At 43.9% G+C, this 26,423-nt stretch overlaps 2 protein-coding genes across 3 annotated transcripts in view; one reads left to right on the forward strand and one right to left on the reverse strand.

The window, feature by feature from the left end:
• Positions 1-596: 596 nt before the first annotated feature.
• Positions 597-5,259, forward strand: car15 (carbonic anhydrase 15; the record flags this gene model as incomplete). The annotated part of the gene is made up of 9 exons (XM_084159279.1): positions 597-621; positions 793-873; positions 1,017-1,046; positions 1,255-1,431; positions 1,641-1,786; positions 1,922-2,014; positions 2,129-2,195; positions 3,089-3,249; positions 5,035-5,259. The coding sequence occupies 9 exons, from the start codon at positions 597-599 to the stop codon at positions 5,257-5,259; spliced, it is 1,005 nt and encodes a 334-aa protein (XP_084015405.1).
• A 2,559-nt stretch (positions 5,260-7,818) lies between these two features.
• The window catches only part of LOC311128294 (histone-lysine N-methyltransferase SETD1B-A-like), a 39,794-nt gene continuing 21,189 nt past the window's right edge, over positions 7,819-26,423 (reverse strand). For both annotated transcript variants that reach the window (XM_084160378.1, XM_084160377.1), the window contains 11 exons: positions 15,798-16,541; positions 15,031-15,195; positions 14,623-14,898; positions 14,379-14,454; positions 13,836-14,276; positions 12,355-13,713; positions 11,885-12,051; positions 11,557-11,682; positions 11,322-11,441; positions 11,013-11,150; positions 7,819-10,898 (listed from right to left, as the gene is read on the reverse strand). In XM_084160378.1, coding sequence (XP_084016504.1) covers positions 10,725-10,898; positions 11,013-11,150; positions 11,322-11,441; positions 11,557-11,682; positions 11,885-12,051; positions 12,355-13,713; positions 13,836-14,276; positions 14,379-14,454; positions 14,623-14,898; positions 15,031-15,195; positions 15,798-16,541 — 3,786 coding nt within the window. In that variant the 3' untranslated portion in view covers positions 7,819-10,724. The remainder of the gene's footprint in view (positions 10,899-11,012; positions 11,151-11,321; positions 11,442-11,556; positions 11,683-11,884; positions 12,052-12,354; positions 13,714-13,835; positions 14,277-14,378; positions 14,455-14,622; positions 14,899-15,030; positions 15,196-15,797; positions 16,542-26,423) is intronic.

Below are 26,423 nucleotides of genomic sequence, written 5' to 3' on the forward strand. Positions count from 1 at the left end.
TTGGCATTTCACTGAGTTCTCTTGATTTGTCAAGGAAATCCCTCAGCCGCTGTAACCAAATGTCAGGGGGATTAAGATGAGATGTGGGAAATCCCTAAATGGTCAGTTGTGTGTTGCTGACAGAGAAGGGAATAAGGGGATTCCTGGAAGTTAATGAATTCCCCTCCCAGGCTATAGGAGATGGGCTTATCCATCTTCACTCCAAAAAGGCAACTTATCTTAGCAGTGAGGCTGAAACCAAAAGAGATGTATTAGTCAGACCATGTCAAGCATCAGTAGCCTATTGCAGCATATGTTTGCCCATGATCTTAGGCCTATACACCTATACCTGTCCGTTCCTTCGACAGGTACCCTTTATCGGCAGACCACTTGGCAAGAGTATATTTACATTTAAATCATTTAGCAGACGCTCTTATCCAGAGCGACTTATATAGGAGATACATTGAAAAAATAAACAGTGCTAACATTTTAATAAGATATATTCCAACCTGCTACTTAATCGTTTTTATAAAAAATTAAAATAAATAAAAAATATTGACCTGCCCGCTTGGGGGCATCGGTGCTCAGCCGAGAGTTGGCAAGCTTTCCTCGCATCAATGTCCCGTTATGTGACATTCATCAGTAAAGACCACTGGCAATGACACACTCCACTGACCAAACAGAGAAGGGGAAAAAAGCGCTCAGCATTCACTTTCCCAGTCCTATTTAAGCTTGGCATTTGCACAGATCCCTAAGCACCGATTAGGCCTGCCTCTGTGATTTTTATTTAGACATTAATTAGACCTATTGAAGTGCTGTGCTCATTTACTGGCGCAAAAATGATTTTGGCAATCATAACTTTCCTAGTGATGTTTATTACAGGTTCACACACCGGTGAGTATCAGGCTTGTCCTTGATATTTTCCAAGGTAGGCAGCTGTTATTGTTATTTCTGCTCACATTCTGTTTGAGTGTGTATTATGTCATGGAGGGTAAGAATGCTTTACAATTGATATCCTCCTTTTTTTACTATTTCAGAGGACTTCTGTTATGATGAGGGTCATTGTGGTAAGTGTCAATGTTTATTCAATGTATCATAAGTAGAGACAATGTACTTTTAAATGTAGCTTTTTCTCAAATTATTTAGGTTGATTTTAAATTGATATTGTAATAAAAATATAGTACTGTTCTTATCGTGTTAACTCTATGGTGACTGTGACTGTAGACTAGTTCACACTTTGAATGTCATCAGCATGCATTATTGTGTCCTCCTCAGATCCATATGCATGGGGAGACACGTTCCCATCCTGCCACCCAATACTTGAAGAGCATCACTCTCCAATCAACCTGGATCATCATATGACCAGAAATGAGTCATTGGAGGCTTTACATCTGGATGGTTTTCATACTGTTCATACAGGACACTGGAAACTGAAAAACAATGGGCACTCTGGTGAGTAGCCCATATCATTCCCATAGAAATAGATTTGTGAGGAGGTGGATCTACTGAGTAGTTATTTTCTACTTAGAGACTTTAGCCTTCGTGTCCCGTTTCTTATTAAATCACAGGACAACTCTGTGTGTGCTTGTGAGAATGTATGGGTGAATGGGTTGTGCATTTTGTGTATACGTTTAGAAGTGGTCTGTGTGTTTTGTATGCAGTTGTGTTGGAGGTTGGGAATGGGATGTCTGTGAGTGGTGGAGGTCTTCCAGGGACGTACCACACAATCCAGCTCCACTTTCACTGGGGAAGCCTCAACACTAACGGCTCAGAGCACACTGTGGACAGGCACAGGTATCCTATGGAGGTGGGTGATGGGCGCCTCTACATCCAGTCAACGTTACACTGAAGGGTGGATATCTTTGGTGAACAAAATATAAAACCAGGATGCAGGCACTGACTGCTGCTATTTCTTTAATTGACAGTGCATTTTCTTTTGCAGATGCACATAGTCAACATGAAGTCGAGTCACCCCAATTTGACATCTGCCTTGGATGACCCAACTGGCCTTGCAGTTCTTGGATTCTTTATTGATGTAAACTATATTTAAATACTTTATGTTGTTCATTTTGGAGCATATTTATAAAATGATCCGTTTATTTGGTCATGATGAAGTCATATATTCTAAACCTCTAACTTCTTCTTGCAGCTTAATTACATTGAGAATGTACACTTTGGACGCATATCACGACTACTTCCCTCCGTTGCCTACAAAGGTCGGTAGAAACATTAGTGCTCTAATGTATACCGAACAAAAATATAAACGCAACATGTAAAGTGTTGGTCCCATGTTTCCTGAGCTGAAATAAAAGGTCCCAGAAATGTTCCATAAACACAAGAACCTTATTTCTGTCCAATTTTGTGCACAAATTTGTTGACATCCCTGTTAGTGAGCATTTCTCTTTTGCCAAGATAATCCATCCACCTAACAGGTGTAGCATATCAAGTAGCTGATTAAACAGCACAATCATTACACAGGTGCACCTTGTGCTGGGGACAAAAAAGGCAGCTCTAAAATGTGCAGTTTTGTCACACAACGCAATGCCACAGATGTCTCAAGTTTTGAGGGAATGTGCAATTGGCATGCTGACTGCAGGAATGTCCACCAGAGCTGTTGCCAGAGAATTGAATGTTCATTTCTCTACCATAAGCCGCCTCCAATGTCGTTTTCGAGAATTTGGCAGTACGACCAACCGGCCTCACATCGGCAGACCACGTGTAACCACGCCAGCCCAGGACCTCCACATCCGGCTTCTTCACCTGCGGGATCGTCTGAGACCAGTCAGCCGGACAGCTGATGAAACTGAGGAGTAATTCTGTCCCCTTTTTGTGGTGAAAAACTCATTCTGATTGGCTGGGCCTGGCTCCTCAGTGGGTGGGCCTGGCTCCCAAGAGGGTGGGCCTATGTCCAGTCATGTGAAATCCATAGATTAGGGCCTAGTGACTGATTTCCTTATATGAACTGTAACTCAGTAAAATCGTTGACATTTTTGCATGTTGCGTTTATATTTTTGTACAGTATAGATATAGTGTGGTGACTGTGAACATGATTCAGTCCTGTGTAGGGTTTAATAAACGTTTAATAAAGGTCTTTCTCCCTCTCCTCTAGGTCAAACGGCGACAGTCAAGCCATTCCCATTGATCGGCCTTCTGCCTGAGAGCCATTTGTCCCAGTACTACCGCTACCATGGTAGCCTCACCACTCCACCTTGTTCTCAAGCCGTTCTATGGACCATGTATGAAGTCCCCATCTATATCTCATGGTCACAGGTAAGCAAGCACTACTGAAAGGAAGGACAGTAATGGAATGGGTTTAATCTCAAATCAAATCAAATTGTATTTTTCACATGCTTCGTGAACAACAGGTGTAGACTAACAGTGAAATGCTTGCTTACGGGCCCTTCCCAACAATGCAGAGAAAAAAAAGAGAAATAGTAGAAAAATATACAAATTATAACACAAGGAATAAATAGAAAAATAATAACACAAGGAATAAATACACATTGAGTAACGATAACTTGGCTATATATACGGGGTACCAGTACTGCATCGATGTGCAGGGGTACGAGGTAATTGAGGTAGATATGTACATATAGGTAGGGATAAAGTGACTAGGAAACTGGATAGATAATAAACAGTAACAGCAGTGTTTGTAATGAGTCAAAAAGAGTTAGTGCAAAAAGGGTCAATGCAGATATTCCAACCGGCCTATTGGTTAACTATTTAACTAACTATTTAGCAATCTTATAGCTTGGTGGATGTCCTGTTGGTTCCAGACTTGGTGCTCCGGTACCGCTTGCCGTGCGGTAGCAGAGAGAACAGTCTATGACTTGGGTGGCTGGAGTCTTTGACAATTTATAGGGACTTTTTCTGACATTGCCTGGTATAGAGGACCTGGATGGCAGGGAGCTCGGCCCCAGCAATGTACTGTGCCGTACGCACTACCCTCTGTAGCGCCTTGTGGTCGGATGCGTGGCGGATGTGTTGTTGCCTACCCTCACCACCGGGGTGCGGCCCGTCAGGAAGTCCAGGATCCAGTTGCAGAGGGAGGTGTTTAATCCTAGGGTCAGTTTAGTGATGAAATTGGAGGGCACAATGGTGTTGAATGCTGAGCTGTACTGTATGTAGTCAATGAACAGCATTCTCACATAGGTGTTCTTTTTGTCAAGGTGGGAAAGGGCAGTGTGAAGTGCAATAGAGATTGCATCCTGGTAATCCGTCTGGCCTTGTGAATGTTAACCTGTTTAAAGGTCTTACTCACATCGGCTACGGAGAGCGAGATCAGTCGTCCGGAACAGCTGGTGCTCTCATGCATAATTCAGTGTTGCTAGCCTCAAAGCGCATAGAAGGTATTTAGCTCGTCTGGTAGGCTCGCGTCACTGGACAGCTCGCGGCCAAGTTTCCCTTTATAATCCGTGATAGTTTGCAAGCCCTGCCACATCCGACGAACATCAGAGCCGGTATAGTATGGTTAGATCTTGGTCCTGTATTGAAGTTTTGCCTGTTTGATGGTTTGTCTGAGGGTGTAGCGCGATTTCTTGTAATTGTCCGGATTAGTGTCCCGCTCCTTGAAAGTGGCAGCTCTAGCCTTTAGCTCAGTGCGGATGTTGCCTGTAATCCATGGCTTCTGGTTGGGATATGTACGTACGGTCACTGTGGGGACGACGTCGTTGATGCACTTATTAATGAAGCCGGTGACTGATGTGGTAAACTCCTTAATGCCATCGGATGAATTCCGGGACATATTCCAGTCTGTGCTAGCGAAAAAGTCCTGAATCTATTTTCAAGTTCAAGTGCTTTCACCATAGCCTGGTGGAACCAACCTGATTGCTGTGTTCACCATTCTATTAAATAGAATGGTGAACGTAGTGATCAGGCTGGTTCCACCAGGATACTGTCACCATGGAACAACCCTGGGCGAACAGCTATACTAGGATTCTTACTAGTGATGAAAAACAATACCATGAATGATCTGATGAATCTGATGAATGATCATGCTTAATTACATCACAGTTGATAAATAACCACCCCATAAATGTGTTTTTTCTTCCCTAGTTTGAACAGTTTGCCACTGGGATTTTCGGCACAGAGGAGGATGAAAAACTTGTCGCACATCTCCATGACAACTTCCGACACATCCATCCCACCTTCAGTCGCAGCATCTACGCCTCCAAAAATGCCAAGCTGATTACAGCGACGGCCAGTTACCTCTATAGCCCAGCACTCTCAATACTTCTCCTTCAACTGACTTCAACTGTTGGGCTCATCTACGGGCTCTAGCTCTTTGCGCAGGGCTGTTTTGTTGATGCTAGCTTTACACTCTCTACTTGAGACAGCATCAAGGCCAAGAAACCAATGCCGTAGAATATATATATATTTTTTACAGAGGATACATAAAATACTGTGAAAAATAAGTGTACTGTTTACGGTGATTGACCACTGTATGTTTTCATCACATTACTGTCATTGCATTCAATTAGAAATGGTTTAATGTTTCATTACATGTTTAACAGTTCAATTCATAACATTGTGTAGACTAGATCTAGTACTGGTAACAGTACTAAAATGTAGTTCATCAATGCTACTGTGTATGCATCTCTGATTGTACTACATTCAATCACTACCTGACCTACTGTATTAATTAAACAAATAATTGAATTTGAACTCTGTGTTTACATTCCCCCTGGTGGCCATATGACATTGCTGTATATTCCCTCAGCAACTGCTGTGGGCAAGTAGCAGAGATATTATTTCCCTGCCTGCCTTCCCTTTATTTTGCATGAATTTGATCCACTTGAAACTGTCATCAGAAGAACTTCCCCACGCCACACCACTGCTCTGCAACTACCAGGGGTGACTCACTCAGAGTGATTGGTGTGACATGCTTATACTGTGGGGTTGTACGAGTGAGATGTGGATTGATAAAGTAGTGGCATTACAAAATCGGACACTTTGTCCAGTTCTGGCGGTTGACCAAATCCAATATGATAAAGAGAATAGTGATCCCGGGTAGCCTGACAGCCTGACCTGTGTATCCATGCTGACTGTATTGTCCCCATACTGCTGGTCACACCATCCACCTCCTGTCACTGACTTGGTGTGGCAGAGGGCAAACACACAGAGGCCACTCTGTGTCTGTCCGGATGGTGGAGTGTGACTATCAGGACTTGGCTGGGTGAGAATGAGATCACTGGCATCATGGGGGGCCTCAATCATATGTAGTTTTATTACATTTCTTTACTGACCATACCTGTTAAGTGGTTGATGCTATTGATGTAATACTGTTGGAGTCATTAGGATCCCTAGAATTGACACTGCCTGACTGCTTGAAATTGGGGAGAAATCACATGATTTGGTCCTGAACCAAACTGTAGCCTACACACTGACACAGACAGTAGGGCATTGTTTTATCCAAGGACAGCTGCTCTCCATTTCTGAATGTTGGTTTATTCATGTTGCTTATCATGGGTGAAGGTATGCAGGCATTCTCCATTGAGGTTTCAAACTTGAAATGTTATTTATTCAATTATGTCAGTTGATACTAATGGTTTACTGTACAGTCGTGGTCAAAAGTTTTGAGAATAACACAAGTATTGGTCTTCACAAAGTTTGCTGCTTCAGTGTTATGAGATATTTTTGTCAGATGTTACTATGGTATACTGAAGTATAATTACAAGCATTCCATAAGTGTCAAAGGCTTTTATTGACAATTACATGAAGTTTATGCAAAGAGTCAATATTTGCAGTGTTGACCCTTCTTTTTCAAGACCTCTGCAATCTGCCCTGGCATGCTGTCAATTAACTTCTGGGCCACATCCTGACTGATGGCAGCCCATTCTTGCATAATCAATGCTTGGAGTTTATCAGAATTTGTGGGTTTTTGTTTGAGGATCGACCACAAGTTCTCAATGGGATTAAGGTCTGGGGAGTTTCCTGGCCACTTAGTTATCACTTTTGTCTTATGGCAAGGTGCTCCATCATGCTGGAAAAGGCATTGGTTGTCACCAAACTGTTCTTGGATGGTTGGGAGAAGTTGCTCTCGGAGGACGTGTTGGTACCATTCTTTATTCATGGCTGTGTTCTTAGGCAAAATTGTGAGTGAGCCCACTCCCTTGGCTGAGAAACAACTCCACACATGAATGGTCTCAGGATGCTTTACTGTTGGCATGACACAGGACTGATGGTAGCACTCACCTTGTCTTCTCTGGACAAGGTGTTTTCCGGATTCCCCAAACAATCGGAAAGGGGATTCATCAGAGAAAATGACTTTACCCCAGTCCTCAGCAGTCCAATCCCTGTACCTTTTGCAGAATATCAGTCAGTGATTTAGGTGCAATCTTACTAACAGCAATATCTTTGCCTGTGAAGCCCCTTTTGTGCAAAGCAATGATGACGGCACGTTTCCTTGCAGGTAACCATGGTTAACAGAGGAAGAACAATGATTTCAAGCACCACCCTCCTTTTAAAGCTTCCAGTCTGTTATTCTAACTCAATCAGCATGACAGCGTGATCTGTTAACGAGAGAATCACTGACATGATGGCAGCTGGTCCTTTTGTAGCAGGGCTGAAATGCAGTGGAAATGTTTTTGGGGGATTAAGTTCATTTTCATGGTAAAGAGGGACTTTGAAATTAATTGCAATTCATCTGATGACATTCTGGAGTATATGCAAATTGCCATCATCAAAACTGAGGCAGCAGACTTTGTGAAAATTAGTATTTGTGTCATTCTCAAAACTTTTGACCACGACTGTACATAAAACTGGATCATCCAGTTATTGCTCTGTCTGAACACTGAAATGTAATGTATTCTTCCAATTTAGTTCAATTAACTCAATAATTCGAAGAAAAGAAAATCCTTTATTTTCTCAGATTTTATTTTTCATACATTTGTTGTGTAATAAATAGACATGAGAAACAGGCTGATGATTCCACCCCATTCCCATGTCATTTCTGCACCATGTTGTTTTCCTTTCTCCACACTGCAAGTTTTCATAGAATTTACAACAGAAAATACAAAATAAAGCTTGACACAAGCTGAAAATACTGCCACCAGCTTCACGTTCACCAGCTCTGTCTGACACAGATCTCTCAGCTGTATTTCTGTAGCAAATCCCCAGGAACAAAAATATATTCACAGTTAAAGTATTTATACATTTTAAGATTACAAAGGAAATGGGCAGAAAAAATGAAGAAGTTTCTACAAGAAACAATCTTTCAAAGGGAAGTGGAGATTATTTTTCTGTACAAGATGCACCTTTGCTTTAAATAAACAATTCAACCCATGTTTCTTTTTTTATATACTTTTTAAAGATTCCTTATTTTTTTTTACTGATCCCTGAAAATACCACTTCAAATACTCAATCTTTTTTGTTAAAAAATAAAAAAAGATGCATCATTTTAAGTATTCCCTGTGACGATAAAAAAAAGCTTCAGGTATTTTTCTATACAAGTGATCCTGTACAATATAAACATCACTGTATTAAAAAAAAAAAAACTACTATGAGCTATCCAACTGAATGAGAAGCAATGAATTACTTGGTTGTCAGACATCTGATTGGCTAGGAAGGGCGTAAGCAGAAGTGCAAGCCTCCAGTGCATTCACAAACAGCAATGATTCATGAAACTGAATGACAAGAGACAATACCCACGTGACAAACATACACAAACAGAAGCTTGACGCTTGGGGTTCTTAGTGTGGTGGTGATAGTGCAAGGTCTGTTGGGTTGTTTTAGATTAGAAACACTTCTATATGGTGACTAGAATACTGAGCTAACTTGTACGGTGAGGGCCCTTACATGTTACAAAGAAGCACCATGGGGTGAGAACACCAAAACCAGTCATCACCAACACACCACCAGCCAGTGAAGGAAAACAATATCACGTACACCACACACATTAATGTCATACAATACTAACACATTCACACAGGCGAAAATAGACAGCATTTCATAATAGTGCATGCGCATTAACACAGTTGCAAGCGGCAGATTTCAGAAACACTTTTGCCCTGTAGTCATGGAAACCCCAGAAGCCTAGACATGGATATGGCACTTGTGATTGAACTTAAATGTATAAACTGCCTTCTTTTCTAGCCACCCCCCCCCCATTCCAAGGCTTTTGTCAAGGTAATTATCATGTAAAAAGTTCCTGTTCATTGCAGTCATGTGAGAACCTTGGAGTTACATTTACCTAGGTTTCACCTATATTTACTATCATTATCCTGTTGTCAACTTTATAGTGCATTGAATAAATGCTTTTCTCAAGATTTAACACTGGAAATGCAATGGACATCTGTATGGTTTCCAGACAGCATTGGATGCGCTTTAGGAATAAATCTAAGCATGACGAAATGCCTAAACCTAATAATACTAGTTTGAATTGCTATTCACTCATCAGCTGTACTGATCTGAACCCTTTCTTAGAACACAGTCTTTTAAATGGTGAATCACTTCTATAACCCTTCTACATGGTAACCTCAGCAAGCAGCTTGACATGGATGGATGTCATGTTGGAGGTGAGAAGGCATCATGAAGTCAAAAACATTTCAATACAATCTGCATCAGCAGTCTTACTGTGCAGTGATAAAGTTTGTTATGGAAGGAATGATGTGCCTATGGTTGCTTTTGGAATCACTATACTACACTATGGTGTAAAGGTTCAATTGTGTTACATTTCTAAAAAGTCCCCATCTTGCATTATTTTCCAATTCACTATTTCTACAGTATGGCCTACAGAGGGCAGCACATTCACTCATTGCACACAAAATACAATAGTGTTTTTGGGGGAGGGTAATTTCTGAGTGACAACAGAAAGGATGGCAAAACCACTGGAATAACCATTTATAAATCTCTGAAAGGGTATTCCTTGATGTTTAAATAAAGTACCAGACAGCAGTATACTCTATATTCTTTGCTGGTATGAGCAGGTGTGGATTAATCTGCACTCCAGTGATATCCACGTTTGTGAATTGAGGACACAATGAACCATTCTGTCTCTTCAATTATATCAGTTTTCTGCATTTACTATAAAAACAAAGGGGGGTTAAGCAAATGGAGGCATCCCCGCAGGCTTCTCCTTGGGTAGCAAACCCAGTTCTCAGGACCCCAAACCTACTTCCTGTCTGTGCCACTATGACCACCATAGGGTGAGAATAGTGTAATCTTCCGTGGGGGAAGCGGTGTCCCTCTCACGACCAAGAGTTTTAATTGTGAGTGTCAACAGTATTAATGAGCAGCTAGAAGTGTGTGTGTGTGTGTAATATTATATATATAGAAATAGAATGGGGGGCTACGTACCACGTGTGGTCTCCGTAAAGCTTATGAGAAAGTGGGAGTAGGTAAAACTGTACAAGCCAAGACCAGACCTGGGAGGAACCATCCTGAATGGAAGACAAACAATTAAGAGTGCTGCACCAGGAAGCCAGATGCTATACAGCATTGTGGAAATTCAAGGGTCACTGGCAGAGTAGTAGAAAACCCAAGTTTATGTCCGTTTTAAAGAGCACCTGGAATCGTAAACAATCTTGAGTTAACATCTGCATGTATAAAAAGAGTCCCAGACAGGTAGCTGCGCTGTATCCAGATGATGGGTTGTTTTCCATCTCCTGGTTCTTCCACCCCTACTCTTTTCTCCTTGTGTTTTTAGCATGGTGTCTCTGTGTGCGTGTCCAGGGAATGGGGACAACGTTGGTTGGGACAGTGCTTGTTGTTTTCCGGGAGGTTTTCCCCTTGGCCAGGGACTAACGTTAGTTCAACGTTCCTCTACAGTTCTCTGCCCCACACAAGCAGGGGATCTTCTCGTCCTCAATTGGGAACTTGTAGTCGTAGGTGATCTCCTCGTTGACATTGATGGGTTGTCGGGAGTAGATGACGATCTTCTTTTGGGACTCCACTGTGATCACCTTAGCATAACAGTTGGGCTGAGAAGATGAACAAAACAGCGGTGTTAGCATCAATGTGTTTGCTAGCCTAGCAATGTGAAATTGGGTCAATTCATTGACTAGAATACGTTTTGATTGAGAGGAGACACTTACATTGCAGCTGTGGTTGATGAAGCGGGCGAAGTTACCACACTTGGTGGCGTCTATGATGGTGTCATGGTCCACACGGAACATGTAGCTGCTCCCGATGCCCTCGTCCTCGTAACGCTTCTCCCTCATGTCAGCAATCACCTGGTCACAGGATTGGATAGGTTTACACTCAGTCTGTTACCACTCACCTGTATGACATTATGATTTGCAGCCCGCACAAAGTACATGTTTTTGCTGTTGGATAATCTCTATAATGCTTCCTGTCTGCACATAACCTCCCTCAGACTGAGAAGACAGTTGTGTTCTACTCACCTGTCTGATGTTCTGCCCCACGTACTCAATCACCATCTCATCAGCAGCAATTGGCTCCATAGCGAACAAGCCCCAGTCGTGGATGTGCGACTTACAGAACCGAATCTTCTTCTTACGGAACTGGGGAAGAGTAATACAAATAAAACAATTTTTTTTTTGAAGTGACAGTATTGCACTGACATTCAGTGTCAACGAACATAGTGGTTGTGTGTGGGCTGTATTTGGCCTTTGGTACCTTCAGCTGGTTGAACTTGAGCAGGTCGCTGTCACAGCTGAAAGAGGACAGCAGGCGGCGCTGTTCAGACCGACGCTCAGAGCCAGCTCTGGTGGAGACTAGGGGCTGTGCGGGAATACTCATGCCCTGCAGAGAGAGACGGAGGAAGGGAGAGAAGGAGATAGTGACAGAGAGAGGGGAAATTAAGAAAGAAAACACAATGAGCTTCTACTCCACAAGCTCCTACTACACCTTAAGGCAAACGGACGCATCAAGACACAAACAGATGAACAGACACCCTTGCTGATGTGAACTTAAGCCCATCAGCCCACTCTCTGCTAAAACCCACCTGCATGTCTATAGGCCCCTCCTCCAGTAGGTGTTTGTTGCTGTTGAGGTATTTGATCTTGTCCTTCTTGTCGATCTTGTAGTAGCCCTCGCTACGGGCACAGCCAGTCATGTGATCCCTCATGCCATCGTCCCTCCTCTTCCTCTTCACCGCCGGGATGTTGGTAGGTACAGGGGAGTCAAGGGAAATCATTCCAAAAGGCTTTTGGAGAAGGCTAAACCGTGGGTTGGTAGAACCATGACCAAACATTTCTAATTTACTACTATCTAAAATGCTTGATGACTAAGCAATACTAAAAAGAACAACAAAGGAACAACACTTTAGGACAAAAAGAGACTAACTTGTTTGTAATCGAGTAGAGGCAGTAGAGGGCCCTTTCATTGCTATAGTTGCTATACAGCTACAGGCAAAAATGAATGTTCTAGCAAAAATGGGCAGTAATATTATCAACAGCCAGTAGTAAAGGATATGAGGGTGCTGGACCCACAGCGTGTCGTTGAGCCAGTCGTTGCCGTTGTCCTGCTGCAGCATCTTGTCGTAGGTGACCTGCAGGTGCCGGATGTCCTCCTCATCGATGCCGTCGTTCCAGATGTCGTACAGGATGGTCATCTCCTCAAACTCAGAGCGCGGAACGTAGTGGGGCCGCGGCGGCGTGGTCGCAGGCGAGTGGCTGGCCAGCAGCAGCTCTTCCCACCCTCGCCGCGCCTTACGGGCTGGCTTCTGCACGCGCTCCTCTTCTTCATAGGGGAGGAACCGGTCGTCATGGGGCAGAGCCGTCTGCGGCTCTGACGCCCCTTCCCGGAAGTCCAGGCCCACAGTGAAGGTGTCTAGCCCAGCGCACCTGGGGATGTCAGGAAGAGTGGCTGCAGCAGCCGTGTCTGCAGAGAGCTCTCTGAGCTGGGCATCGTGAGGCAAAGAGGGGGGCATGGAGGTGGGAGTCACCGAGAGCTCCATAGACTCAGTCTTAGGAGAAGTCAGTGCTGCCAGAGCTGCCAGTGCTGCAGCCTTTTTACTCTTGGGTCGCCCAGGCTTCCTCTTAGGCGGGGATGCGTCAGGGGGCACCGGGAGGTCTAAGGCCGGGACAGCAGGCAGGTCTTTTTGCACGCTGGTTAAGGCCTGTCCCTGGAGGGAGCCGGGGGGCAGGGTCTGGTTGGCCAAGGTGCTGAGTGGAGGCTCCTTGAACAGCGGGCTTTCTGAAGAGGCTTTCCGGTGGATGGGAAGGCCAGCAGCCAGGGCTGTGTGGTCTGGGAAGACAGGGGTGAAGGTCAGATCTCTGCCGGGGGTTCGGGGGATACCTGTACTCAGGATGGGGGACTGGGCAGGGTAGGAGAAGGGGCTGCCGGATATGTGGGGGGAGCTGAGGCTGGCCAGGCTGCTGCCAGTCAGAGGGGCATCGCTGCCAGGCGTGACGGGCACGTTCTCTGTGCTGTTCTGGGACTTGCCCAGGCCCCTTAGGTCTCTGCCAGGGGTGCGGGGCACATCCTCGTCTGTGGACAGCCTGGCCCTAAAGGGGAGGGGGAGGTCCGGAATGGGGCCGGGAGGCGGCAGCAGGAGGGAGTGGCCTCCCATGGCTAGGGTAGGGGGGAGGAGCATAGGTGGGACGACTAGGGATCTAGGGAGGGCTGTGTCGGGCTCCAGGGATATGGAAGCCCCTCTACCTGGTGTACAGGGCAGATCCTTGTCCTCTGTGTGGGCCTTGGGTCGAGAGTCCTGGTCGCTGTCAGCCAGGGAGCCTGTCGGGGTGGGCGGCCGCAGGTTAGTAACATCGTCCTGGGGCTCCGTCTTCGATACAGGGATGGTGACTTCCAGGTCAATGTCTGGCTCCTCAGCTGAAAGACAACCAACATGTCAAGACAATCGGTCAGTTAAAAGCAATATGCAGAGTGTAACATCTGAAATGGCATCTGAAACACAAGGCTTGTGTGGTTAGGTAACAGGAGAGGGTTAAGACCTGGGACTCCTTTGGGTGAAGGGGGCCTGAGGTCCTCCAGGCTGGTCCGGCCAGGCTCCGCTGCCCCCTCCACCTCACTGAGGCATCTGTGGTTGGGCTTGAGCTTCAGCCCCTCCCTAGGCGTCTGGTCCTCTTCTAAACCAGCCAGCTCTGAGGGCTCGTCCTCTGGGGGAGGACCTAGGGGCGTGCTGGGCGCCTTAGGCTCCACCTCCTCCTCAGATGAGGAAGATGAAGAGGAGGATGAGGACGAAGAGGTCCGAACCCGGTCCTCGTCTTTATCCGGTAGACTCTCCACGTCTACCACTGCCTCCTCCTCCTCCTCCTCCTCCTCTTCCTCCTCTTCCTCCTCTGCCTCTTCCTCTGAACTGGATTCATAGTCAGAGGAGTCCCCACTCGCAGAGGAGTCAGAGTCGACTTTAGAGGACGCTGAACTGGCAACGTCTGTGGGAGCGAGGAGGAGAGAGAATAGGACAAGTTACAGAGGAGTTTACACACCAGAATAGCAAATAACTATAGTCATTGACATCATCAGCGTGGATTTACCCTCATCTGACGACTCAGATGATTCACCATCACTGGATGATGCCGCCTCATCTTCGTCCTCATCCTCTCCACTCTCCTGAAAGGTCCAATCCCAGATGTTAAAAGCTATTATTAAAAACATTGTTCTACAGTATGATGCCTCAGGTTGCCTTCTCCCAATGAGCTGAAGCACCTGTTGAAGGTTGTGATGGTCAACACTTCATCTCCCATTCTAGGACATGTGGTCATTTGATTGACAGCTCACCTTGCCCGACGACAACCTCTCAGAGGCCTCCGTCTCGTCAGGCTCCTCCTCCCTATCGGACAGGGACTCCTCCTTCCCAGAAGTCTCTACTTCCTCCTCTCCCTCGCTGTCCAGCTCCAGCGGCCGCGCATGTCGTCTCCGTGACGCCGCGCTGTCCTCGTCCATCCTGGACCCATCTTCTGGGAGCTCCGCTAGCTCATCATCCACAGGCGTGGAGGGCCGCGCTCGCTTAGTGTCCCCGGTGGAGGTAGCATCAGGAGGGTCCTTCCTCTTCACCTGAACACACACACATTAATAATCTCTCCCAATGAGTTGTGACAAATACATTTTGCCAAATATAAAATGATAGAACTATTTTACAAAGCGCCAGAGCCCTTCTTAGTCAATCCTAAAAGTGTCTGGAGGTACCTTGAAGGATGGCAGGCGGATGGCTCCTCGGAGGCCGATGCCCAGGCCCATGCCCTCGTAGCCTAGGCCCTCTCCCTTGTTCCAGTTCTCCAGTAGACTGGAGCCAATGGTCTCTTTGGGCTTGGGCTTCTCCTCCTCTCCATGCTTCACCGGGGTCAGGGACGCCTTGGGGACGAACAACAACATGGTACTCATATGAAAGCCTGGTTGTTATCTGGCTAGTTAACGCAGGAGAATACCTGGCTAGAATAGTCATGTCATTACAATTAAATGGTAGCTAGAGTTTGTGAAATAGCAAAGTACAACAACCTAGCCAGTTCACACAGCAATGTCCTTTGTACTCAACAATTTCACCCATATTAATTAACCAAACTCATTCAACTAACCAAATTCTCTAAATATATCACTCTGATATGCCTACCTTGTTGTCAATAGAGTCCATAATTTCAACACATTCAAATAAATTCTCACTCATAACCTCAACTTCGCAAAAATTCAAGGTTAGTTGAGCTTTTCTGATACAAAACATTCCAGGAGTTTTAAATGAGGCTTTCCTCAAAAACATTATTTTGTATCCAAGCAACAATGGCCATATCCTACCATTAGAAATATGCATAAAGACTGAGGGATATATATTTGAGCTAAACCAACATTGACAGGCCTGTGCTTCATTAAATGTAAAAGAAATTCCACATAATCTCAGAATTGACTGTTTACATGAGACTGAAGTGAGACTAGATAGGAGCTGGATTTGAAGTATGACTCACCTTGGCTGAGTGTTCTTTCTTATCCCACCACTCGTCAAAGGCCCTAAAGGCTACCACCTCCACCATCTTACGGTTGAGGTCCCTCTTCATGATGGCCTTCAGCTCCTTGACGATGACCAGCAGCACCCCTTCCACGGTGGCCTTGTGAGGATCCTCCTTCTTAGCCTCGTAGCCCGGTGGAGGAACGGCAGGGTTGAACTTGGGCATGCTGGGGTGGGGCCAGGGTTGCTGCCCATGGCCCCCTGCACTGGCAGCTGGGGTGCTACTCATGGACAAGGGTGGGTAGGGACCCCCAAACTGCATGGCTGCTGACCCAGCTGAAGCCGTCCCTCCTGTGCTCATGAAGTGTGGGTAGGGGTAGGGCCCCCGGGTCTGGGCCATGCGACTCAGCATTTGAGTCTGCATCTGGAAGGACATGTGAACGCTGCCCCATTGAGGCAGACAGCTCATCAGCTCCATCTGCATCATGGGCACCATGCCATGGGGGTAGAGTTGAGGCAGCATGGGGTGGGGCACTCCAGGTGCCAGGTGTGGGCCTGGGACGGCAGAGAGGTGGTGTGCAAGACCGAAACCTGCTTGAGGGGGTAGAGGGTGGAAGCCGGGGGGTGGGAGGGGCATGGACTGCATGGGGGACACAGCAGAGTTGACCACGATGCCTTTGGCACAGTCGCCACTGTGCGTGGGCGTGCCTGGCATGTCGTCCTCATCCGAGATCTCCATGTCTTCCCCAGAGGACTGATGGCTCTGTGGGAGATGGAAAGGACAAGGTGTCAGGATATCTCTATACAATACATGACCTGATAGAGTCAAATGGGAAGCATCCACACAATAAGCACAGGTTCCAGCTTCTCTACTCATCCCTACAGACCCGTTTCCCGGCCGTGTCATGAAATGTTGCACGTGCAGTTTGACATCAGAAACATATTTGTTTACCTAGCAGTGGATACGATCCCATGCCACTTCAAATGCAGCTTGTGCAAGTTAACAAACACTTTATCAAATGGTTATCGTCTACAACAGCATTTCCCAAACTCGGTCTTGGGGACCCCAAGGGGTGCACGTTTTGTTTTTTGCCCTAGCACTACACAGCTGATTCAAATAATCAACTCCTCATCGAGCTTTGATTACTTGAATCAGCTGTGCAATGCTACGGCAAAAACCAAAACGTGCACCCCTTGGGGTCCCCAGGACCGAGTTTGGGAAACACTGGTCTACAACATTGCAGATACACTAAATGACCAGAATCGTCTAGAATGTCATTGTATGCTGTTACATCAAGATTTCCCTTCACTGGAACTAAGGGGCCTAGCCCGAACCATGAACAGCCCCAGACCATTATTCCTCCTCCACCAAACTTTACAGTTGGCACTATGCATTCGGGCAGGTAGCGTTCTCCTGGCATCCGCCAAACCCATTTTCATCCGTCGGACTGCCAGATGGTGAAGAATGATTCGTCACTACAGAAAACGTGTTTCCACTGTTTCAGAGTCCAATGGCAGCGAGCTTTACACCACTCCTGCTGATGCTTGGCATTGCACATGGTGATCTTAGGCTTATGGGCGGCTGCTCGGCCATGGAAACTTGCGAACATTAGAAATTAGGTTGCACGTGATGTTAGCTGTTCCCATTACATAACAAGGCCCATTTAGCCCGAATTCACTCACCAGGTGGCCGCCCATAATTACAGTGCATTCGGAAAGTATTCAGACCGCTTGACTGTTTCCACATTTTCTTACGTTACAGCCTTATACTTAACTGTAAGTCGCTCTGGATAAGAGCGTCTGCTAAATGACTTAAATGTAAAATGTTATTCTAAAATAGATTTTTGTGAAAAAATATTCTCATCAATATACACACACACACACACACACACACACACACACACACACAATGACAAAGCAAAAACAGGTATTTAGAAATGTTTGCAAAAAAACTATAAAAAGAAAACACTGAAATATCACATTTACATAAGTATTCAGACCCTTTACTCAGTACTTATTTGAAGCACCTTTGGCAGCGATTACAGCCTCGCTTCTTCTTGGGTATGATGCTACAAGCTTGGCACACCTGTATTTGGGGAGTTTCTCCCATTCTTCTCTGCAGATCCTCTCAGGTTGGATGGCTGCACAGCTATCTTCAGGTCTCTTCAGAGATGTTCGATCGGGTTCAAGTCCGGGCTCTGGCTGGGCCACTCAAGGACATTCAGCCACTTGTCCCAAAGCCACTCCTGCATTGTCTTGGCTGTGTGCTTAGGGTCATTGTTCTGTTGCATGGTGAACCTTCACCTCAGTCTGAGGTCCTGAGCGCTCTGGAGCAGGTTTTCATCAAGGATCTCTCTGTACATTGCTCCGTTCATCTTTCCCTCGATCCTAACTAGTCTCCCAGTCCCTGCCGCTGAAAAACCTCCCCACAGCTTGATGCTGCCACCACCACGCTTCACCGTAGGGATGGTGCCAGGTTTCATCTAGATGTGACGCTTGGCATTCAGGCTAAAGAGTTCAATCTTGGTTTCATCAGACCAGAGAATCTTCTTTCTCATGGTCTGAGAGTCCTTTAGGTGCCTTTGGGCAAACTCCAAGCAGGCTGTCATGTGCCTTTTACTGAAGAGTGGCTTCTGTCTGGCCACTCTACCATAAAGGCCTGATTGGTGGAGTGCTGCAGAGATGGTTGTCCTTCTGGAAAGTTCTCCCATCTCCACAGAGGAACTCTGGAGCTCTGTCAAGAGTGACCATCGGGTTCTTGGTCACCTCCCTGACCAAGGCCTTTCTCCCCCGATTGCTCAGTTTGGCTGGGTGGATAGCTCTAAGAAGAGTATTGGTGGTTCCAAACTTCTTCCAGTTAAGAATGATGGAGGCCACTGTGTTCTTGGGGACCTTCAATGCTACATAAATGTTTTGGTACCCTTCCCCAGATCTGTGCCTCGACACAATCCTGTCTTGGATCTCTAGGACACTCCCTTCGACCTCATGGCTTGGTTTTTGCTATGACATGCACTGTCAACTGTGGGACCTTATATAGACAGGCGTGTGTGCCTTTTCAAATCATGTCCAATCAATTGAATTTACCACAGGTAGACTCCAATCAAGTTCTAGAAACATCTCAAGGATGATCAGTGAAAACAGGATGCACCGGAGCTCAATTTCGAGTCTCATAGCAAAGGGTCTGAACACTTATGTAAATAAGGTACACTACTGTTAAAAAGTACTCATTCAAGGGTTTTTCTTTATTTGTACTATTTTCTATATTGTAGAATAATAGTGGACACATCAAAACTATGAAATAACACATATGGAATCATGTAGTAACCAAAGAAGTGTTAAACAAATCAAAATATATTTTATATTTGAGATTCTTCAAATAACCACCCTTTGCCTTGATGACAGCTCTGCACACTCTTGGCATTCTCTCAACCAGCTTCATGAGGTACACCTGGAATGCATTTCAATTAACAGGTGTGCCTTCTTAAAAGTTAATTTGTGGAATTTCTTTCCTTCTTAATGCATTTGAGCCAATCAGTTGTGTTGTGACAAGGTAGGGGGGGGTATACAGAAGATAGCCCTATTTGGTAAAAGACCAAGTCCATATTATGGCAAGAACAGCTCAAATAAGCAAAGAGAAATGACAGTCCATCATTACTTTAAGATATGAAGGTCAGTCAATACGGAAAATGTCAAGAGCTTTGAAAGTTTCTTCAAGTGCAGTCGCAAAAAAAACATCAAGCGCTATGATGAAACTGGCTCTCATGAGGACCGCCACAGGAATGGAAGACCCAGAGTTAACTCTGCCGCAGAGGATGAGTTCATTAGAGTTACCAGCCTCAGAGTTGCAGCCCAAATAAATTCTTCAGAGTTCAAGTAACAGACACATCTCAACATCAACTGTTCAGAGGAGACCGTGTGAATCAGGCCTTCAGGGTCGAATTGCTGCAAAGAAACCACTAATAAAGGACACCAAGAAGAAGATGATACTAGCTTGGGCCAAGAAACACGAGCAATGGACATTAGACTGGTGGAAATTTGTGCTTTGGTCTGGAGTCCAAATTTTGACCAAGAAGGAGAGTGATGGAGTGCTGCATCAGATGACCTGACCTCCACAATCCCCCGACCTCAACCAAATTGAGATGGTTTGGGCTGAGACAGACCACAGAGTGAAGGAAAAGTAGCAAACAAGTGCTCAGCATATGTGGGCACTCCTTCCAGACTGTTGGAAAAGCATTCCAGGTGAAGCTGGTTGAGAGAATGCCAAGAGTGTGCAAAGCTGTCGTCAATGCAAAGGGTGGCTATTTGAAGAATCTCAAATATAAAATATATTTTGATTTGTTTAACACTTTTTTGGTTACTACATGATTCCATATGTGTTATTTCATAGTTTTGATGTCTTCACTATTATTCTACAATGTAGAAAATAGTACAAATAAAAGAGAAACCGTTGAATGAGTAGGTGTTCTAAAACTTTTGACCGGTAGTGTGTGTTTTTTATTTTTAATACATTTGCAAAAAAAATCTTAAAACCTGTTTTCAGTTTGTTATTATGGGGCATTGTATGTAGATGTAAAAATATATATCCATTTTAGAATAAGGCTTTAACAAAACAAAATGTGGAAAAAGTCAAGGGGTCTGAATACTTTACGAATCCACTGTATATCCGGTTCAAATTCCATATCAGCCAATTACAATCGCCAATGTAGTTGGACGTGTTAGAACACTTTTTCCTTAGAGCGTCCTTAACAGCAGTCAAACATTTTACATTTTAGTCATTTAGCAGACGCTCTTATCCAGAGCAACTTAGTTAGTAAGTGCATACATTTTCCCCCCCATTTTTTTTTTTTTTTTACATACTGGCTCCCCGTGGAAATCAAACCCACAACCCTGGCGTTGCAAACGCCATGCTCTACCAACTGAGCTACACGGCACCATATGCTAATCGAAGTCGCTAAAACATACACCAATTTTTAAACTGGACGATTAGCTCAGTGTTGCAAGCCTGTCCCTGGTGATTTTCGCCATTTGCGGCAAGTTTGTCCTCATCCGAGATAATCATCTACTTTGTCACATATGCATTATTTGACGAGGATCAACAGTGGAGCATTAAAAAAAAAATATATATAAACAATTTAAAAACATTGCCCGAGGGGAATTCGAACTTGCGCCCGTTGTATCTCGCCGTCTCTGGGCTTACCGACATACGGCTATCACTAATTGGTGGCGTGATGCACTAGGGTAAATTACAGCTATTTGACAACATCACGAGCGTCTTCTACTTTTTTTTTACGATGTACGAATTAAATTTACATGTTGTATAATCTGCCTACATCTTTATTGCTGTGAAAGAACATGAATGTATGTGAAACGGATAGGAAAAAACATGGGATTTTGTCATAAGCAAAAAAGTCTGAAGGGGAGCAAAAGTAAACCTTGAATTTTGAGGTTTAAATATATCCTTCTGGTGGCCAAGTATACCTATTTTAAGGAATGCCATTGTTTTGTGGATAAAAAGTTTAAGATCTTTGATAGGCGGAAACAGGAAATAATCACTATCAACTGGTGAGTTTAGCATAGAGCTAAATGTTCCAGGTTATGTAATGGGAACAGCTAACATGAAGCCTTTGATCACGTGCAACTACGTAAATTATTTTAAACTGGCAAATGCTTAAACTTGAAATAAAACGTCAACTTTTTCTAATGTTCGCAAGTATGGCCCTAGGCTGTCTAACACAAACATTGACATTAGTGTCTAAAAATCCTTACTAGCATTTTGCAGCATGTGGTTATTTCCTAATACAGTGGGGGGGGAAAGTATTTAGTCAGCCACCAATTGTGCAAGTTCTCCCACTTAAAAAGATGAGAGAGGCCTGTAATTTTCATCATAGGTACACGTCAACTATGACAGACAAAATGAGGGAAAAAAATCCAGAAAATCACATTGTAGGATTTGTAATGAATTTATTTGCAAATTATGGTGGAAAATAAGTATTTGGTCAATAACAAAAGTTTCTCAATACTTTGTTATATACCCTTTGTTGGCAATGACACAGGTCAAATGTTTTCTGTAAGTCTTCACAAGGTTTTCACACACTGTTGCTGGTATTTTGGCCCATTCCTCCATGCAGATCTCCTCTAGAGCAGTGATGTTTTGGGGCTGTCGCTGGGCAACACAGACTTTCAACTCCCTCCAAAGATTTTCTATGGGGTTGAGATCTGGAGACTGGCTAGGCCACTCCAGGACCTTGAAATGCTTCTTACGAAGCCACTCCTTCGTTGCCCGGGCGGTGTGTTTGGGATCATTGTCATGCTGAAAGACCCAGCCACGTTTCATCTTCAATGCCCTTGCTGATGGAAGGAGGTTTTCACTCAAAATCTCACGATACATGGCCCCATTCATTCTTTCCTTTACACGGATCAGTCGTCCTGGTCCCTTTGCAGAAAAACCCCAAAGCCCCAAAGCATGATGTTTCCACCCCCATGCTTCACAGTAGGTATGGTGTTCTTTGGATGCAACTCAGCATTCTTTGTCCTCCAAACACGACGAGTTGAGTTTTTACCAAAAAGTTATATTTTGGTTTCATCTGACCATATGACATTCTCCCAATCCTCTTCTGGATCATCCAAATGCATTCTAGCAAACTTCAGACGGGCCTGGACATGTACTGGCTTAAGCAGGGGGACACGTCTGGCACTGCAGGATTTGAGTCCCTGGCGGCGTAGTGTGTTACTGATGGTAGGCTTTGTTACTTTGGTCCCAGCTCTCTGCAGGTCATTCACTAGGTCCCCCCGTGTGGTTCTGGGATTTTTGCTCACCGTTCTTGTGATCATTTTGACCCCACGGGGTGAGATCTTGCGTGGAGCCCCAGATCAAGGGAGATTATCAGTGGTCTTGTATGTCTTCCATTTCCTAATAATTGCTCCCACAGTTGATTTCTTCAAACCAAGCTGCTTACCTATTGCAGATTCAGTCTTCCCAGCCTGGTGCACGTCTACAATTTTGTTTCTGCTGTCCTTTGACAGCTCTTTGGTCTTGGCCATAGTGGAGTTTGGAGTGCGACTGTTTGAGGTTGTGGACAGGTGTCTTTTATACTGATAACAAGTTCAAACAGGTGCCATTAATACAGGTAATGAGTGGAGGACAGAGGAGCCTCTTAAAGAAGAAGTTACAGGTCTGTGAGAGCCAGAAATCTTGCTTGTTTGTAGGTGACCAAATACTTATTTTCCACCATAATTTGCAAATACATTCATTAAAAATCCTACAATGTGATTTTCTGGATTTTTTTCTCTCAATTTGTCTGTCATTACAGGCCTCTCTCATCTTTTTAAGTGGGAGAACTTGCACAATTGGTGGCTGACTAAATACTTTTTTCCCTCACTGTACTTCAAGCATTTGATGGATGAGCCAAGTCTAAATACTGTTCACCCCAGGTGTTAGCACAAGTATGATCAAATATACCCTTGACTTTAAGTCAAGTACACAAAACACAGCTGTTGATTTAATGTCCTTGAATAGCTGTGAAACTAACTCATACAAATAAATCTAAAATCTACATCAAAAGGCAAAAACAAGAAAACAGGCTATGAGTAAATAATAATAATAATAATAATAATAATAATAATAATAATATGCCATTTAGCAGACGCTTTTATCCAAAGCGACTTACAGTCATGTGTGCATACATTTTTACGTATGGGTGGTCCCGGGGATCGAACCCACTACCCTGGCATTACAAGCGCCATGCTCTACCAATTGATCGATTCATGTAAAAGTCAACCTGAGCATGCACAAATTTCCAAATGAAACCACGTTATCCATAACTTTCCTAAAAAGGTCTATATGTTGTTCAGACTTAATTTGAAAGGTTTAAGTAGGAAATTGCATGAATTTTGGCCAAGAGTCAAAGGCTTTTCAGTCACAGCGAGGGAAAAAAGTATTTGATCCCCTGCTGATTTTGTACGTTTGCCCACTGACAAAGACATGATCAGTCTATAATTTTAATGGTAGGTTTATTTGAACAGTGAGAGACAGAATAACAACAACAACAAAAAAAATCAGTGAAGTTGTCCTGTCCCCTTGTTTTCCACCTCCATGTTTGACGGTGGGGATGGTGTTCTTGGGGTCATAGGCAGCATTCCTCCTCTTCCAAACACGGCGAGTTGAGTTGATGCCAAAGAGCTCGATTTTGGTCTCATCTGACCACAACCCTTTCACCCAGTTCTCCTCTGAATCATTCAGATGTTAATTGGCAAACTTCAGACGGCCCTGTATGTGCTTTCTTGTGCAGGGGGACCTTGCGGGCGCTGCAGGATTTCTGTCCTTCACGGCGTAGTGTGTTACCAATTGTTTTCTTGGTGACTATGGTCCCAGCTGCCTTGAGATCATTGACAAGATCCTCCCGTGTAGTTCTGGGCTGATTCCTCACCGTTCTCATGATCATTGCAACTCCACGAGGTGAGATCTTGCATGGAGCCCCAGGCCGAGGGAGATTGACAGTTATTTTGTGTTTCTTCCATTTGCGAATAATCGCACCAACTGTTGTCACCTTCTCACCAAGCTGCTTGGCGATGGTCTTGTAGCCCATTCCAGCCTTGTGTAGGTCTACAATCTTGTCCCTGACATCCTTGGAGTGCTCTTTGGTCTTGGCCATGGTGGAGAGTTTGGAATTTGATTGATTGATTGCTTCTGTGGACAGGTGTCTTATATACAGGTAACAAACTGAGATTAGGAGCACTCCCTTTAAGAGTGTGCTCCTAATCTCAGCTCATTACCTGTATAAAAGACACCTGGGAGCCAGAAATCTTTCTGATTGAGAGGGGGTCAAATACTTATTTCCGTCATTAAAATGCAAATCAATTTATAACATTTTTGACATGCGTTTTTCTGGATTTTGTTGTTGTTATTCTGTGTCTCACTGTTCAAATAAACCTACCATTAAAATTATAGACTGATAATTTCTTTGTCAGTGGGCAAACGTACAAAATCAGCAGGGGATCAAATACTTTTTTCCCCTCACTGTAATCTTATTTAATGGATTTTAGAATAGTCACAGAGTGTTTGTTTTTCCACTCATAGCTGTCCCCCAGTATTAGTGATGAAGAGGAGATGTAAAAAAAAAACATCATTTTCCTGTGTTTTATAAATATTTCCACACTGAGGTTGGAATAATACAGTGAAATTGTGAAAATAATGATAACGCCCATTTAGTGTAAGAGGTGTTTGAAAAGACCGCCTGAAATTTCAACCTGATTTGGTGGGATGGAGTTTTGGCAAGCCTGGTGGCATCACCAGGCGATAAATTAGTTAATAGACCAATAAAAAAGAGCGTTCCAAACCTCTCTGCCAATAACAGCTAGTTTTCCCCTCCCCACTCAGAACACTCCCAGACAGTCCTAGCTAAATTCTTGCTTCCGAAATTGCTCTTTGCTAGAAGCTATTTCTGTTTCTTTTTGACAATTTTAATTGAAAACAAATCACAGTAAGGTACTTAATTGTTACCCAGAAATGATTTGATATTGACATAAAAAATGGCTGTATTGGACCTTTAATGAAGCAATACAGACCAAATTGAAATGTCTTGAATTTTGTTTGCTTGTTCTAGTCTTGTAAAGATAGGGGTTGACTGGGACAGGCAATGTTAACATCCATCAAGTTTTTTTTAGGAAAATATTTTGTATAACAAGCACCTTACATCGGATCATCTTGAAACTTTCATCAAGGTTTTATATGGTCTATTGGTTTCTCTTCATTGGCAGTATCCTTTTTCAGCATTATGTGATGATATTGATGTATCATATCTTCGCTTCAGAAGCTTGTGCATTCACCATATTTTGTGTGCTTGTTCTGGGACACTCTTCAGACCTTTTAATGAAGCAATTGATATCTTGAAAATTATGTGTTCTAGCTAAGATTCTCTTGGAAAATAGATGCTGAAATGCCTTTCTCATACATGGCAGTATTGTTTCTTAGATAGCAAGATAAGTGTTTTTCAACAATCTGTGAATAGTCCTGGAGTGTCTTTTTCAAATGAAAGCACCCCAAAATATGCTGACTTCATCAGTGTCCTGAAAAATGGATTGGCAGTGTATGCACATCTATAATGTCTCATTTGCATATTATGTTACAATATTTCAGAAAAATTTGAATATAATTGTTGTTATATATGTGCATCTAAATTCAACTGGTACGGGTTAATTTTGATACATATAAAGAGAAAAAACCTATGACGTCTGGCCTTGTATACTATTCAGGCTACCTGTAATTACAGCGCATTCAGAAAGCATTAACACCTTGACTTTTTCCATATTTTCTTACGTTACAGCCTTATTCTAAAATTGATTAAATCGTTTTTTCCCTTCTCAACGGTCTACACACAATACCCCATAATGACAAAGCAAAAACAGGTTTAGACATTTTTGCACATTTATTAAAAATAAAAAACATAAATACCTTATTTACATAAGTATTCAGACCTTTTGCTATGAGACTAGAAATTGAGCTCAGGTGCATCCTGTTTCCATTGATCATCCTTGAGATGTTTCTATAACTTGATTGGAGTCCACCTGTGGTAAATTCAATTGATTGGACATGATTTGGAAAGGCACACACCTGTCTATATAAGTCCCATAGTGGACAGTGCGTGTC

This window comes from Coregonus lavaretus, assembly GCF_964263955.1.
Source record: "Coregonus lavaretus genome assembly, chromosome: 4".
Classification (NCBI taxonomy): Eukaryota; Metazoa; Chordata; class Actinopteri; order Salmoniformes; family Salmonidae; genus Coregonus; species Coregonus lavaretus.